Source organism: Poecilia latipinna, unplaced genomic scaffold (assembly GCF_001443285.1).
Source record: "Poecilia latipinna isolate Pla-1442-1.1 unplaced genomic scaffold, P_latipinna-1.0 Scaffold953, whole genome shotgun sequence".
Lineage (NCBI taxonomy): Eukaryota > Metazoa > Chordata > Actinopteri > Cyprinodontiformes > Poeciliidae > Poecilia > Poecilia latipinna.
Window position 1 is genome coordinate 94,426 of NW_015113569.1, and position 13,838 is coordinate 108,263.

At 34.2% G+C, this 13,838-nt stretch overlaps 3 protein-coding genes across 4 annotated transcripts in view; 1 reads left to right on the forward strand and 2 right to left on the reverse strand.

The window, feature by feature from the left end:
• mbtps2 (membrane-bound transcription factor peptidase, site 2) overlaps positions 1-2,079 on the reverse strand; it is a 25,581-nt gene extending 23,502 nt beyond the window's left edge. The window contains exons 1-3 of the mRNA XM_015049600.1: positions 1,774-2,079; positions 764-912; positions 505-643 (exon numbers count right to left, since the gene is read on the reverse strand). Of these exons, the coding sequence (XP_014905086.1) occupies positions 505-643; positions 764-912; positions 1,774-1,848 (363 nt within the window). The 5' untranslated portion in view covers positions 1,849-2,079. The remainder of the gene's footprint in view (positions 1-504; positions 644-763; positions 913-1,773) is intronic.
• Positions 2,080-4,327: 2,248 nt separating this feature from the next.
• The window catches only part of smpx (small muscle protein X-linked), an 18,110-nt gene continuing 8,599 nt past the window's right edge, over positions 4,328-13,838 (forward strand). The window contains exons 1-5 of one of the 2 annotated variants that reach the window (XM_015049601.1): positions 4,329-4,405; positions 4,494-4,603; positions 5,713-5,871; positions 9,900-9,965; positions 13,109-13,195. In XM_015049601.1, coding sequence (XP_014905087.1) covers positions 9,930-9,965; positions 13,109-13,195 — 123 coding nt within the window. In that variant the 5' untranslated portion in view covers positions 4,329-4,405; positions 4,494-4,603; positions 5,713-5,871; positions 9,900-9,929. Of the gene's footprint in view, positions 4,406-4,493; positions 4,604-5,712; positions 5,872-9,899; positions 9,966-13,108; positions 13,196-13,838 lie in introns of both variants that reach the window. The other variant, XM_015049602.1, reaches the window with a different exon arrangement.
• The window catches only part of cnksr2a (connector enhancer of kinase suppressor of Ras 2a), an 88,325-nt gene continuing 86,914 nt past the window's right edge, over positions 12,428-13,838 (reverse strand). The window contains exon 24 of the mRNA XM_015049599.1: positions 12,428-13,157. Coding sequence (XP_014905085.1) covers positions 13,110-13,157 — 48 coding nt within the window. The 3' untranslated portion in view covers positions 12,428-13,109. The remainder of the gene's footprint in view (positions 13,158-13,838) is intronic.

Consider the following 13,838-nt stretch of genomic DNA (forward strand, 5'->3'; position numbering starts at 1 on the left):
AGAAAAGAACAGAAGATTGATTGAATGGATGGATGGACAGACAGATGGACCAAAAGATGGACAGACGGATGGGCCAGTAGACAGACAAATGGATGGATGGATGGATGGATGGATGGATGGATGGATGGATGGATGGATGGATGGACCAATAGAAAATGGATGGATGGATGGACCAATAGATAGACAGATGGACGGACAAATGGATGAATAGATGGATGGATGGACCAATAGACAGAAGATAGCATGCACGCACGGACAGACGAGTTGACAGACGGATGAACCAATTGAGAGATTAATGGATGGACGTATCGACAGATAGATGACTGAATGAATAGATTGGTGAAAGGATGAACAGAATCCTTAACTTAAACTAAGTCAATATTAGCATTAGCATATTACTGACAATTACCCCAAACATATCATACTTCTACATACTGTCCAATGTTCATACATGCCTTGCTCAATGTGGATGGAATTTAACTACCAACTCCTAAACAGACGTACCACCACCTGCAGAGTCTGCTGCCCACCGATCCGCGGGTTGTCTGTGGTCATCTGGGCGTAGGTCTGCTGCAGCGTCTTCACCAGCAGCACCACCGATCCCAACATGGCGGCCACACCAAACACTAGACCACTGCTAAACCTGACACACACACACATCACACCAGTGAGTTCAAAGGTCAATCAACCAACATTTAGGAACTCAGTGACGGGTTATCTTTTTAACTTTTATTAATTTAAGTAATTACGTGTGTATCCTCACCAAAGGTAGAGGGCTCGGGGGTTGATGCGGGCACAGTAAGCAAACAGTCGGTTAAACATGGTGGTCTGCCATCTCACATGAAAAGGAGACAACATCAACCCTCGGCTGGCCAGCCACGATTCATAGTTGATCCGGTGCGTGGCAGATGACTGCAGGAAAGGAGGAAATAAAACCACGTTTTTAAAACGGATGGTCAAGTACACCAACTCCAAATATTAGACTTTCACAATAACATTTGTATGTATACATGTAGGATCTCATCTGGAGCCTCTGCTATTGTGCTGAGGTTTTAAATTTTACTCACTGTATTTACTGTGTATGTAATGCGCCAGTTCGATGTTATATAGCTTTCCGGAAATCACCTGTTCTATAAACAATTATCGTCCACATCAAAGAGAGAAGGAAAGAGCTGAACAAGATGGCTGTTAATGTTAATTCAATATTTGGAAATGTGACCAACACACTCCCTCGCTGCTACAACTAAAACTACGGGCAAACTTCAACTCTAAAACAGCGCAGAAAGTCGACGTCAGCCTTCACGACTTCTCATTCTGTTCGCTGATTGGTTCAGTCGAAATTCTGTTAATTCCAAGTGAATGGGAGAAAGCCCAGACCGAACTGTGAAGCGAGATTTGAATCAAGCGGAATAGTGTTGGAAAACAATGACCAGGCCAGTTATGTTCACACTAACATTAGCCAGCATTAGCCATCCCACCCAAAAGAGTTTAATTTATGAATTTACATTAATGTTGGATATCTACATTAACTGTTGGATATTATGATACAATTTGGTGTAGGACTGACCTAAATACGTTTAATGTTTAACGGAGGCAGATCAATAGTAGTTAAGACTCCCTAACGGTGGTGAAATAGCCCTTTTCTACGGATGCTAACAGCTAAATGGGGCCGCCTATGACGACCGAGCCTCGTTTTTCACCCAAAAGAATAATCTGTAACATTGATTTCCTGAGAGCTAGCTCAGTTAAGTACAAATGAGGTTAAAATCTTACCCTGAGAAGTGTGTCGGCTAGGTAGACAGCACACCAGCCTGCCATCACGAACACAAGCAGGGACACCGGGATCATGGTGCGGCTCTGTCAGAGGACTCTCCGCGGAACTGTCCAACCGAACTGCGGCCTCTCCATCGCTCCGTTTGCGCACAGCAAGGCCGCGATTAGGCGGCTCGAAAACCGCGAAGAAAAGCCGGCATGTTTCTGTAAAACGTTCAAACAGGCGAAAGTGGGTTTGTTTACAGCGGAAATGAGACACAAGTCACCGGCTGGTTGCTCTTCTTCTGCTTCCTCTGTGGTAAACATAGAGCGCACTACTGCCACCTAGTGTTGAATATATTTCCTGAAGATTTTAGATTGAAATAGAAAGTGCTGGGTTTTAATTTTTAAAAAAAGTACACAAAAAAATGCGAGATAAAAACGTTTTAAAAATGTCAAAATTTAAATTTTATTAAAAAAAAAAAAACAATCTGAATACTTTAATGTTAGTTCACACTACATTTTCATATAGGCAGAAGTGACTTTATGGTTTAGAGAAAATGTAGAAATTCTACTATTCCTACTTTTTAAGCTTGTCAACATGTCACATTTTAATCAGCAATTTCTGTGTCAGAGAGGAAGTTTTGGAGAAGATAAAATCAAGGTTAGGATAGAAAAGAATAAGATATAAACATCCCATATATGCATTCTTAAACATGTTTAATTGAAAAGTACAAATGCTGGAAACACTCAAATTATTTTGTTTTGATGTCTTAATTCTACAATCTACTTTTTGACTCAGGAGGACTGAATACAAATGAGTGCCACATGTTCTGGATTTGTATTTGTCAAAAAATAATTGCTTTTCTACATTTTAACATAAGCAATTATGCTCCACTGTGAAATTCAATAAAACACATGAAATTATGTGGCTGTAATGAGACAAAATGGGAAACGATTCAAGTAATGTTGTGCATGGTCACTTCAAGCAAATCAGCAAGTCTTATATTGTCTATGCTGTTAAATGCTAAAATAAATAAACTTAGACCAGAGTAATCAATAGAGCTGTGGACATAAATATGATATCATTAAACACAGTGATGATGTAAGTCGGTCGCTATAAAGAAACTAGCCCAGACTCTGACTCATTAAGCTAGTGAAACATTAAACTGCAAGTGGATAAACGCCTGTTGGTTTAGTCACTTCATATCTTCCCAGCACTTCACAGCCAAATACTCAGAGCCTGCAGTATGTAGCTTCTTTTGGAGACTTTCAAAATCATAAATGCATTTACAGCTTATTAAAACAGAGCTGAAGTAAGCCTCTCTTAGCACATTATCATTAGCATATAGCTAGCTTTTAATTTTCTTCTTACTTTCATTCTCAGACTGATCTATAGTATTTCAAGTGCTCTGATTTTACAGCAACTTAACATTAGCTTGAAAAGTTGAGCAACTACAGCCTTGAGGGTGCTAAACTAATCTAAGCTAGCAACTACCTAGGTTCCTGATTTTATAGAAACTTCCCATAAGTTTGAAAAGTTAAGCAATTACACTTTTGTAGGTGGCTAAATTAATCTAAGCTAGCAACTAGCTATTTCTCTGATTTTACAGCAACTTCATATTAGCTTGAAAAATTATGTGACTACAGACTTGCAGGTGGCTAAGCTAATCTAAGCTAGAAACTAAACTAGCTAGATCCCTGATTTTACAATGGGAAGTTAACCAGCCTGTGTACTCTTCTCGCTACAGATGCTAAGCTAATCTGAACCAACAACTAGCCACTAGCACTAATATGTCAGAAACAAAGTCCTCTACTTCTATCATCACCTCTTTGAAAGATTAGTAAAGGGTTTAAAAACTAAGCCCATAATTTTATCTGTAGAATGTTGTAAAATTTGGAAATTTAGCAGGTGACAAGCTTTAATATGATTTAAAGAAAGTTTAACAGTTTAACATTAGTTTAACAGAAAATGGTTGAAAAGCCATTTTTAGGGCTTTGGGACTCAAATCACTTTGTGCCAAAAATGATTTTACTTTATTATTTATTCATGTTTTTTTGCCTAACTTAACTTTTAAGTCAATAATTCCTTTATACTGATGAAAAAGTACTGTTTCTATTGGTAGATTATTTCACTTATAATATGGGAAAATGTCTTGTTATAAGAGAAATAATCTGCCAGTGAAACTAACAGCTTTTCTTTTATTAATTTGAAGGAATTATTCCCTTTAAAGTTTAAACAAGCTTCTATATTGCTGAAAAGTCACTTGTAAGTTAGTTTAGTCTTATTTCTAGTGTGCTAAGTTATATTCTCTAGAAACTAGACCAAAAATACTTGGTAAGACTTGATGTTTTTGCAGTGAAGGTTGCAAATAAATGCGCAGGGTTGCAGTAACTGCAGTTCGTTCTTCATTAAATGCAGTTTAACTATCTGCGGTGAGGATGCTTATCTCTAAAACACCAGACTCTCCTCGTCAACAAGTGAGGACACCATGTGGGTTGTATTTGCATATGTTGGAATAAATAACCAGGCTGCAGTTTAGGGTTTCTCATTTCACTACTTGGACACACAGCAGCTCCATCTGTCCAGCAGAACCGACCCAGAAGGACCCTGGAGGTTTGTTGTGATGAATGTAGATCGGTTTTGACAAAGGTAAGTGAAATTCATCGACTCACACTGAGAGGGAGGGCTGAAGGCTCATTTAAGTTGTGTGATGCTGGGTCGGTTTCCACACTTGGAGGAGTCCCGTGTCTACCGGAGCCAATCAGGACGAGCTGAAACGGGTCAGGTAGCTGGAGAGGAGCTCAGAGAGAGCGCGAGGCCGGCCAGAGCAGCTACGCACAACAGGAGGTAAGACAACACACACACGATCACACACACCTTTAACTCTGCCGGATCCCTCCTGTGGCTGCAACGTAAACTTTAAATTTAAAAACATCAAGCGGCTCCTGCTCGCCCCTCATGGGCGTCAGAGCAGAATTAGGCCACTGCCTTTTTAGCTACTGAGATTAAAGAGGGGGTTTATACGCATATTATCTTTGTTCTTTTCTAGTTTATACTATAATTTTTATGTTTATTCTTTAAAAAGTTAGTTTTTTCATTGACATTTGACAATTATTTATGAAGTCAACAGATCACCATAGTTAAATATTCCAAATATGTTCTTTTACTCAGGATTAAAAATAAACAAACGAGTTCAAACTATGTATAAGGAAATAAAATCTTTATTTATTTCAAACAAGTAAAATGTCAGAGAAAAAATAAAATAAGAAAACAAAACAAACAAAAAATTAAATTAAATATGTTAACAAAGTCTATATCTATATGTAAATATAGAAATTGATAATGTTTGTTCTTTTAATAATAATAATTGAATAAGTAAAATGTCATAGAAAAAATTGAAATAAGAAAAAAATATATATATTCTTATTGTGTTTTTTTTTACATTTTACATATACATATTTCGTATGTCTATATCTAGCTATATATGGATATTTCAATATATATTTTTGTTAAATAATAATAATAATAATAATAAAAATAATAATAATTCATTAAAAAACCTTCCATATCCTGTTCAAGGAGTACAGAAAATGAAACAATTGGATCCCTCAACATCCAAATATGTATAATATTATACATAGTTACACTTCTAATTTTTACTCGTCACAATTTTTATTCTTTTCAAATTAAACATATTCAATTAATTTATTATTATGTACGCCATGTTTACTGCATACAGTCTCCTGTAAGATATCCTTACATCCATATTAATCTTTAACAAAACAATCAAAAGTAAAACCTAAGTAGTCAATGACATATTCACAACAACCTGAAAAACCACTAAAGTAGTTTTTAAACAGAGTTTTAGTTGTGTTATGATCCGTTTCATGAGAGTGAGCGAGTGTGTGAGCGGATAGAAAGCAGGTCCCTTCTGTGTATCACTCATCTATTTATAGAGAGAACAAATCCTAGATATGAGAGGAATCCTTCAGCCACAAACGAGGCAGCGGCAGAGAGGAGAGGCTAAAGAGAAACACGTAGAGAGGTGACAAGTCAAAGGAACCACATTTAGGACTCGGTTCAAGTAATAAACGGTGCTGTTCCTTCATCAGGCGGTGAGTTAAAGCTGCTTCATGTTTTACATCCACTAGAAAAGTTTTAGATCACAACTCAAGTCAGAGTAAACTTATTTGTAATAAAGAAATATTTATTTCGCTCTGATTTGATCATAGTGTGAAGTAAATTCAAATTAAATCGAATAATTTGATGTTTTGTAAGCTAGCTGTGAAGCAAAATGCTAGCAAAATGGTGGTCGAAGTCAGTTTGTTCATAGGAATGAAGCTTTCTGGCTAGTCGGAAAATCTGTAGGATTTGTGTAATACTTTATATTAAGTATTAACGGTTCTACCTGTAGACTCCGCTATTGTTTATAATAGAGCTGGACAATATGGCTGAAAAACGCACCACGATATAAACGCTTCCTATCAGTGTCGATACATTTTTTTGTTTGTTTTGAATATCCAAATTACTAGCAAACTGGTTTCGTTTTCTCCTGTTTTATCCACAGTTTTCACTTTACGCCATTGTTTAATTTTTTATTACTGTTTTTAATCAGTTAGGAGGCACAGTGGGGGAACCTGAAACTGCCGCGCCAGTTACTCAGCAGGTCGTTGCTAGGTAACAACAGTTGGATGGGGCGGGGCTTGAAACTGCCGCTCACCCAGCGGGTCGTTGCTAGGCAACCAAAGAGCGAGTGACGTGACTTGGTTAATTCCACCAACAATTTCTTTTGGCTAGCTGGGAAAGTTTGGCTAACCTTTCCTCTGGCTACATTTCCCATAAAGCTGTACCGTTTTGATTTGGAGTTCAGTGTATATTATGTTGAATATTGAATATTATACCGGACGTATTATCTATTAATATTGATCACATCCAATTTTTCTGACTAAAGTTTGGCGTTCTCGTTTTGTTCGAACTTAATAAAACAAAGCGGCCATTTTAGCTTCAGAAACAACACTTATTTTTACAAAATGCTAATAAACATGTTAGTTATTAATACTTAGCAATGTTCTTAGCTTTATTTAAAAAAATATATTGTTAATAAAATTCAGTCTTGTCTGATTGTTTCATTCAGTTCTCCTGATGCTAATTATTTCTTCAACTTTCCAAGACTGTGTTGAGTCTGAGGCGTTTTTGACATGTTTCCAGGATATTTTGAACCCTGCAATACCATTTTCAGGGTTCCATTTAGGAACATTTTCTAAACTCCTTTTCTTATTGTTAGACCAGAAAGCAGTATAAAAATGACTCAGTGTCATAAATCTCATTAAGAACAAGTGAGTAGACACTTATTGTGTATGTTTCTTGTAAAAAAAACTCAAAGTTTAATGCTCCTTAAACAAAATGTTAACTTTAACTGGCATAAAGATGTAATTAAAACATTAAATGTTACAGTTGCAGTCACATCATGACATTCATGAAGTACAATAATAGCACACATGCACACACCCTACTACTCATTACTCGACACGAACGCAAAAGATCCAGTTTGTGCACAACTGGTTTGACATAAAATCTCCTCCACCTGCGCACAGAAAGCAAAATACAGACTTTATTAGGAAGCAGCTGCTTCTCATCACGTAACATCCCACAAGCTTGTGGATATTTTGGGGGGAGAGCGCAGAGTTTTTCCTGTGTTGTTGTCAAACAGCTCCATGGAAACCAAAGGAGGGAAATGTCTCTGGTCCTCATAGCTGCAAACGGACTGGATAAAAACAGAGGAGACTCCTAGGAGCAGGAAGAACTGATCAGGAGAATGAAAAGAAGTTTTAGGAAGGAAATAAATACTTAAAAATGACTCATAACTACTCAGGAAAAGTATGATAGCGTATTGGAGAAAAACCATTAAAGGAGGAGTAAATTACTGCCAAAAAACTCAGAAATTTTGAGATGAAGTTCAGAAAAGTTGAAAATTTGCAAGAAAAAAATCAGAAATTCAGACATTTTCAAGTCCTTTTCTTAAAAAGAATCTGGGATTAACCTCAGCATTTCTGAGATTTTTCTAGAAATTTTTCAGCTTTTAAAAGGAACTTTAATTTTTTTCAATTTAGCCTAATCAGATTAAGAATGTTTTCAAAGTGCCAGTTGTGGCAGAATAAATACAGAAAATTATTTTACATTATATTTTTAGTTATTACTTTATATATTACAGTATACTGTATAATTATGTAAATTATTTTATATGTTGAAATATAGAACCCATAAATAAACTGTTAAAATAATAAACAGCTATCTCTGCATTCTTAAAATTAAATAATATTGACTAAAGTTGTATTGTTACTTCCTTCGTGTTTTCCGTTAAACTTTGCTCATTTAATTATTTCTGACATCATGTAGGTTGGACTTCAGTTGCCACAAAAATCTTGTTTGTCCTCTGCAAAAGTTTGACAGGTTTTCATATTTGCCTTAATACTTTATGGAAACGAAAAGGAAAATAAAATGTTGCTGTAACTCATATTAGTTAAACAAAAGGGCAAAAAGTGAAAATCAGTTCAAAACAAGAAGGAACGGTTGTCCAGTGACGGTGTTTGTTTGTTTGTTTGAGTGATTTTTCAGACATTCCAGCTTTTAAACTCTCCACAGATAAACTCCCAAAACGCTGAACAAGATGAAGTTTGCAGAGCAAATGTATGAATGGATCCAACAATGTTTTCCTTTATGTCATCAGAGGTCCAGAATGATGATGCAAATGTTGGTGCATGTGCAAATTATATTAAAACAATGGTTTCAGTCTTCTCCATATTCTTTAGAGTAAAACTCACACATGAAAATGGGTATTTACAAACACTCTATAAAAATATATTATTTTGTTCCTCACTGTGTGAAGAGAATCAACAATAATCTTTGTTAAAAAAAGAGTATTTTTAAATAAAATTTTAGTTTCTAGCTTCTTGAAACAATTCATATACTGTAGGATTTTTATGTCTATAAATGCCGAATTAAATAAAATCAGTCAGTAGGAATGGGCCAGAATTACAGCAAACTGTTGTCAGAAGCTTGGGGAGGAAAAGTAAAACGTTTAAAATTAATTCTACCAAATACTGAGGAAATGTACATGAGGTTAATCATAGTTAGAAAATAAAGAAGCAAATTTCTACCAAAAAAACAAAACAAAAAGAAACCTCAGAAATTTTAAGATTATTCTCAGAAATTTCATAGGATGAAATCTGAAAAGTCTTGGCTCCAAAAGTAAAAATGTTTTTTTTTTCTTCAGAAAAAACTCAGAATTTTCTGAGCTCCAAAAGTAAAAAAACAAAAATAATAAATTTTATCTATCTCAGTATATTTTTTAGAATAGAGATGGAAATTTCTGAGCTCCAAAAGTTAATATAAAAAAACAATGGTAGAAAAAACCAAAACTTTTGGAAAGCTTAAATTCTTGACCTTTGGAAGTCTTCTGAAATGTGAAACTCTAAAATTCCAAGTTTTCTCCATAAAATTTCAGATGTCCGTTTCTAAGTTTTAGCTTCTTTTTTTTATATATAAAAAAAAAAATCTAGAAAATTTCTGAGATTAGTTTCAATTCTAGACTTTTGGAACTCTGAATTTTTTTTTTTTTAAAGTTTTTTGGCTGTGCAACTCAATCCTTTTTTTATCATCCACAAAAGAATTTATTTTTGTTCCAACATTTAGAAAATCTTAATAACTTTGGCAAATGTAACTTATCTGAAACAGAAAAGTGGTTTTATGTCAGGTTGTGGGGAAAGAGTCTGTTTACATGTAAATGTCTGGTTTCAGACAGTTTGCATGTCCTCTGCTTTAAATCATTTACTTTAATCCTAAATGCAGTAATAATATAACACTGCATGCATTTCCCCACACACATTGATTGATTGATTAGTGTGACTAATTTATTTGATTACAATCCAAAGGTGCACCCAGAGGTGAAACCAGCTCACTTTTATTTTGACAGGATTTCTGTCTGCTTCTCATGAAAGATTCAGAGAACAGTTCCTGTACCTGGTTTTCTTTGTAAGAGTCGCTAAGCAACTGTAACGGTATCCCGTTCCTCAAAAACCGCTGTCCCAGTGCGCCCAGTAGCTTCCCGACCCACTGGTGAATGTGTTGGGTTTCCCTCCTGCAGGTCAGCGGACTCACTGACGAGGCGAGGATTATGTCCAAACCCGTGACCAACGTGAAGGCCTTGCAGGTAAATGACTTTCTACTGCAAAGAGTCTTTTCCACATTAAGTTTTTTATTATTACTGAAGGTTCAAACAGTGCATTTACAATATCAAGGCTTTTTTTGTGCAAATTTGAGAGCGAGGCAAACATATGCAGCTTTAATGTCAAAAAAGAAGTTTTGTTCACTGAATCCGCTTCTTGTGCTCGTTTTCATGTCTAACCATGGGATAGGCGTTGGTACAACAGGAAATTCACAGCTCACGCTGCAAAAACACAAAATATTACCAAGTAATTTGGTCCAGTTTCTAGTGCAAATATCCCACTAAACTTAAAATAACTTATAAGGAACTTTTCAGCAAGATATAGGAGCTTGTTTTTTCAATTGCTGGATTATTTCACAGATAATATGGGAAAAGTAAAAAAATAATCCGTCTTTTTCTGCAATTTTAAGGAATTATTTACCTAAAATAAGCTCATATATTTTGCTAAAAGTCCTTATAAGTTAGTTGTGTCTTATTTTAAGTGCAATAAGAAACTAGACCAAATTTACTTGGTAATATTTTGTGTTTTTGCAGGGCTGTCTCATAACAGCAGTACAATTTCACATTAAAAATATCTCATCATATAAAATAAATAAAAAAGAAAAACCTTCTGATTCTGCCATGTCAGCAGATTTGCATATTAAAATTATTTATACCAAATTTTAGATTCTATTTTAAACATTTTCTAAATAACACAAAGTCATGTTGTCTAGTTAATCGCAACAATCGCCAATCCGTTGATAAAAATAGCTGCTTATTTCCATTGCTGGATTTAATGTCATTTTAATGTTAAAATTCACAAACGTAGCTTTGTTTCAAGCAATTTCTGTTTTTGATTTTTCCGACTTGAGTGTCCATTTTGACTATATTATTCAAAAATATTTTCCAGAAATAGAAATAGATTGGTACATTGACGTCTGTAATGCGACAAAATGCAAAGAATGAAGATAAAAGAGTTAATTTTGTTTGTATTATAGATGAATTTCTCATTACACTCCAAAAGTAAATGTCAATATAAGAAAGAAACTCTAAATTATGGCATTGGATTGTGGATAAAATAATTGTTAGTCATAAATAAACACGGAAAAGTATTATTTTAAAATCAAAACAGTGTTTTTGAACCTATTTATTTCAAGTTTTTGTTTTGTAACAAAAAATCATGTTGACTGGAATGAAAAAAATGGTAAATTATACAAAACTAATGCTAAAATGAACAAAACAGTTCACAGAAATAACCTGAAATCTAATTAGACTAATTTATACGTAACTAATGCATGTAATTTTTCAAATGTTAAAAATTTATATTTAATTTTTTAACTCGGAATGTCATTTGTACACAACTAAAACAAAATGTGTCACATTAGGAGCCAATATTAGAACATGTATTACTCTAAATATCTGTAAAAGGCACCCAGATGCTAATATTAGCATTAGCATGCTAACACGAGGAACTTCGTAGGTTAAGTCTAATTGAATAGAACATTTCAGCAACAAGGCAGAAAAGCTGAACTACTTTACTTTGTAATTATCTGAGTTACAAATTAAAAACTTTTTAAAACTTCCAGAAATAAAAGACAATCAAGCTAATGCTAATGCTAGCATTAGCTTGCTTGTCTTAGGCCATTTTTGGTTCATTTTAAATAGCGTACATTACTACTTTTTTGTTTCAAAATCAATATAGACTAAAAATTAAAACCTAACAAGACGTGAAAACATCATGATATCAAAACATGAAAATAAAATTACTTAACATGTTCAAGTACTTCTTTTTTTTTTACACCAAAACAAACATGAAGTGAAATCTATATATAAACAATCATGTTACATAAAACACCTGTTAAGCTAATATTCAACAACAGTTTGATAATATTCAATATTTTAAGCAAATATCAGTGCAATTTAAGGTTATTTGGGGGAATAAAACACTTTTTTTGGAGGATGTTTGGTAATATGGTAATAGGAATTTCACAACTCAAAGTAATTAAATATTAAGATAAATTAGAATCACATTTAAGAGTGCTTGAGGAGAAAATCAGGACTTTTTTATTAAAAAGAAAATATAAGTATTTTCTTATGTTTGACAAATTAAACAAGAAAACTAATTAGTTAGGTTGGTTTTAGTAGTAGCTATTAAATGTTGCAGATTTCTAAACTTATATGAAAGGGAGTTAAAAATAAATTCAGATTTTTACTTATAAAAGAATATCCAAAACAGATTTAAATTTAAAGAGAAAAATCAAATACAAATGAAAAATAAAATGTTGAATTGTCTTTTGTATTTTTTTATGTTTGTAATAGAGTTAAAAACCTAACTTTATTCTCATTCATTATTTCTTCCAGTTGTTACGTGAACTATTCATGTTTATTATTGAGTGAATGAAAAAAAGTGAAAACTGCTTCCTTAACTTCACAGCTACAAACTACTTCATGTTCATAAAAGGCTTTGGAGTTTGTGGATGTAATGCAATAAATACTTTATAGAAAATCTTGTCATAACAGCATAAACTTTCATTTTAAAACTCAGTTTTTCTTTACATAAAATGGAGGTAAAAACAACAACTTTATATCGAGGTGTTGGGATTTTTCAGTAATAATGGCTTTCTTTTTTAGTGAAATACTGCTTTAATCTTTGGTTGTAGAGATGAATTAGTTTTGCTAAACGCACTTTACGCATAAAGACAGCAAACAGTTTCAGCCAAAGCAACATTACAGGAATACAAACATCAGCAAACATGCTGCAGGATTCAAGAACTGATTTTTTAATTTACCTTTTCCCTTTCAGAGTCCGTTTCGGTCTTAAAACCTTTAAAATACTTCTGTAACAAACACTACTCCAGCTTTGTACAGCTGCACAATGTGCGCTTATTTACAAATACAGTACAAACACATGAAACAGGCAGCGGCTAACACGGAGCTAGCTAGCTGCTATCTAACGCCGTGTTAGCTACATGCTAACTCGATTAGCTTCCTCTCTTCTCTCTCTGGCCTAATTTTCATAAACACATACGTCGGTTTTTATGGCCCGCTGAAACCAGGAAGCAGTGGTCATTATTAAAAACGACTGGTTTTTCTGGAAAGTGCAAGCGTAAACATTGAGCTCCATTCATCGTCTCATTTCCCCCCACCAGGCTAATCTGAACATCCCGATGGGAGCGCTGCGTCCGGGGGCGGGACTTCCTGTCAGGAGGAGAGAGGAGACAGTGGACACAGAGGAGGTGAGACTGTGGACACAAAGCTTGGCTCAGTTTCACTTTGATTTGGTGAATCATCAAAACTACACAAAAACAAAGCATTACTTTATATATATATATAAATAAAAAAAACAGACTGAAGGCAAAGGCTAACTCCTACCTTTTCGTAAAGAAATTTTACTCACTACTTCAAACTATTTTTACTCAAGTGAAAGTAAAAAGTATCTGTCCAAGAAATTATGCAAGAGTAACAAAGCATTTGGTAAAAAGTCTGATCAAATTATTAATCATTTAATATTTAAAAATTACATTCTCAGGTGGTTCAAATATCAGTTTAAGTGGAAATGTTTGGTATTTTTAGGATCAAAATGGCAATAATTCATGCAAGTAGCAAAAAATAAAATCAGGCAAAAGAAAATGTTTCCATGTCAGTTAAAAAAAAAAACTTATGAAACTTTAATAAAAACAGCAAATGTGTGTCTGTGTCTGTGTCTGGTAAGTTTGTGGTTAAAATATGTTTGTTCCTTATTCAGTTGGTAGAGAATCCAGACATTTTGCTCAAGATAGAAATACTTCATAATAAAATTACTCAAAGTAAAAAGTACAGCGTAGTAAAAATACTCCTAAAAGATGTAGAGCTGTGTACAAAAGTACACAGCTCTACATC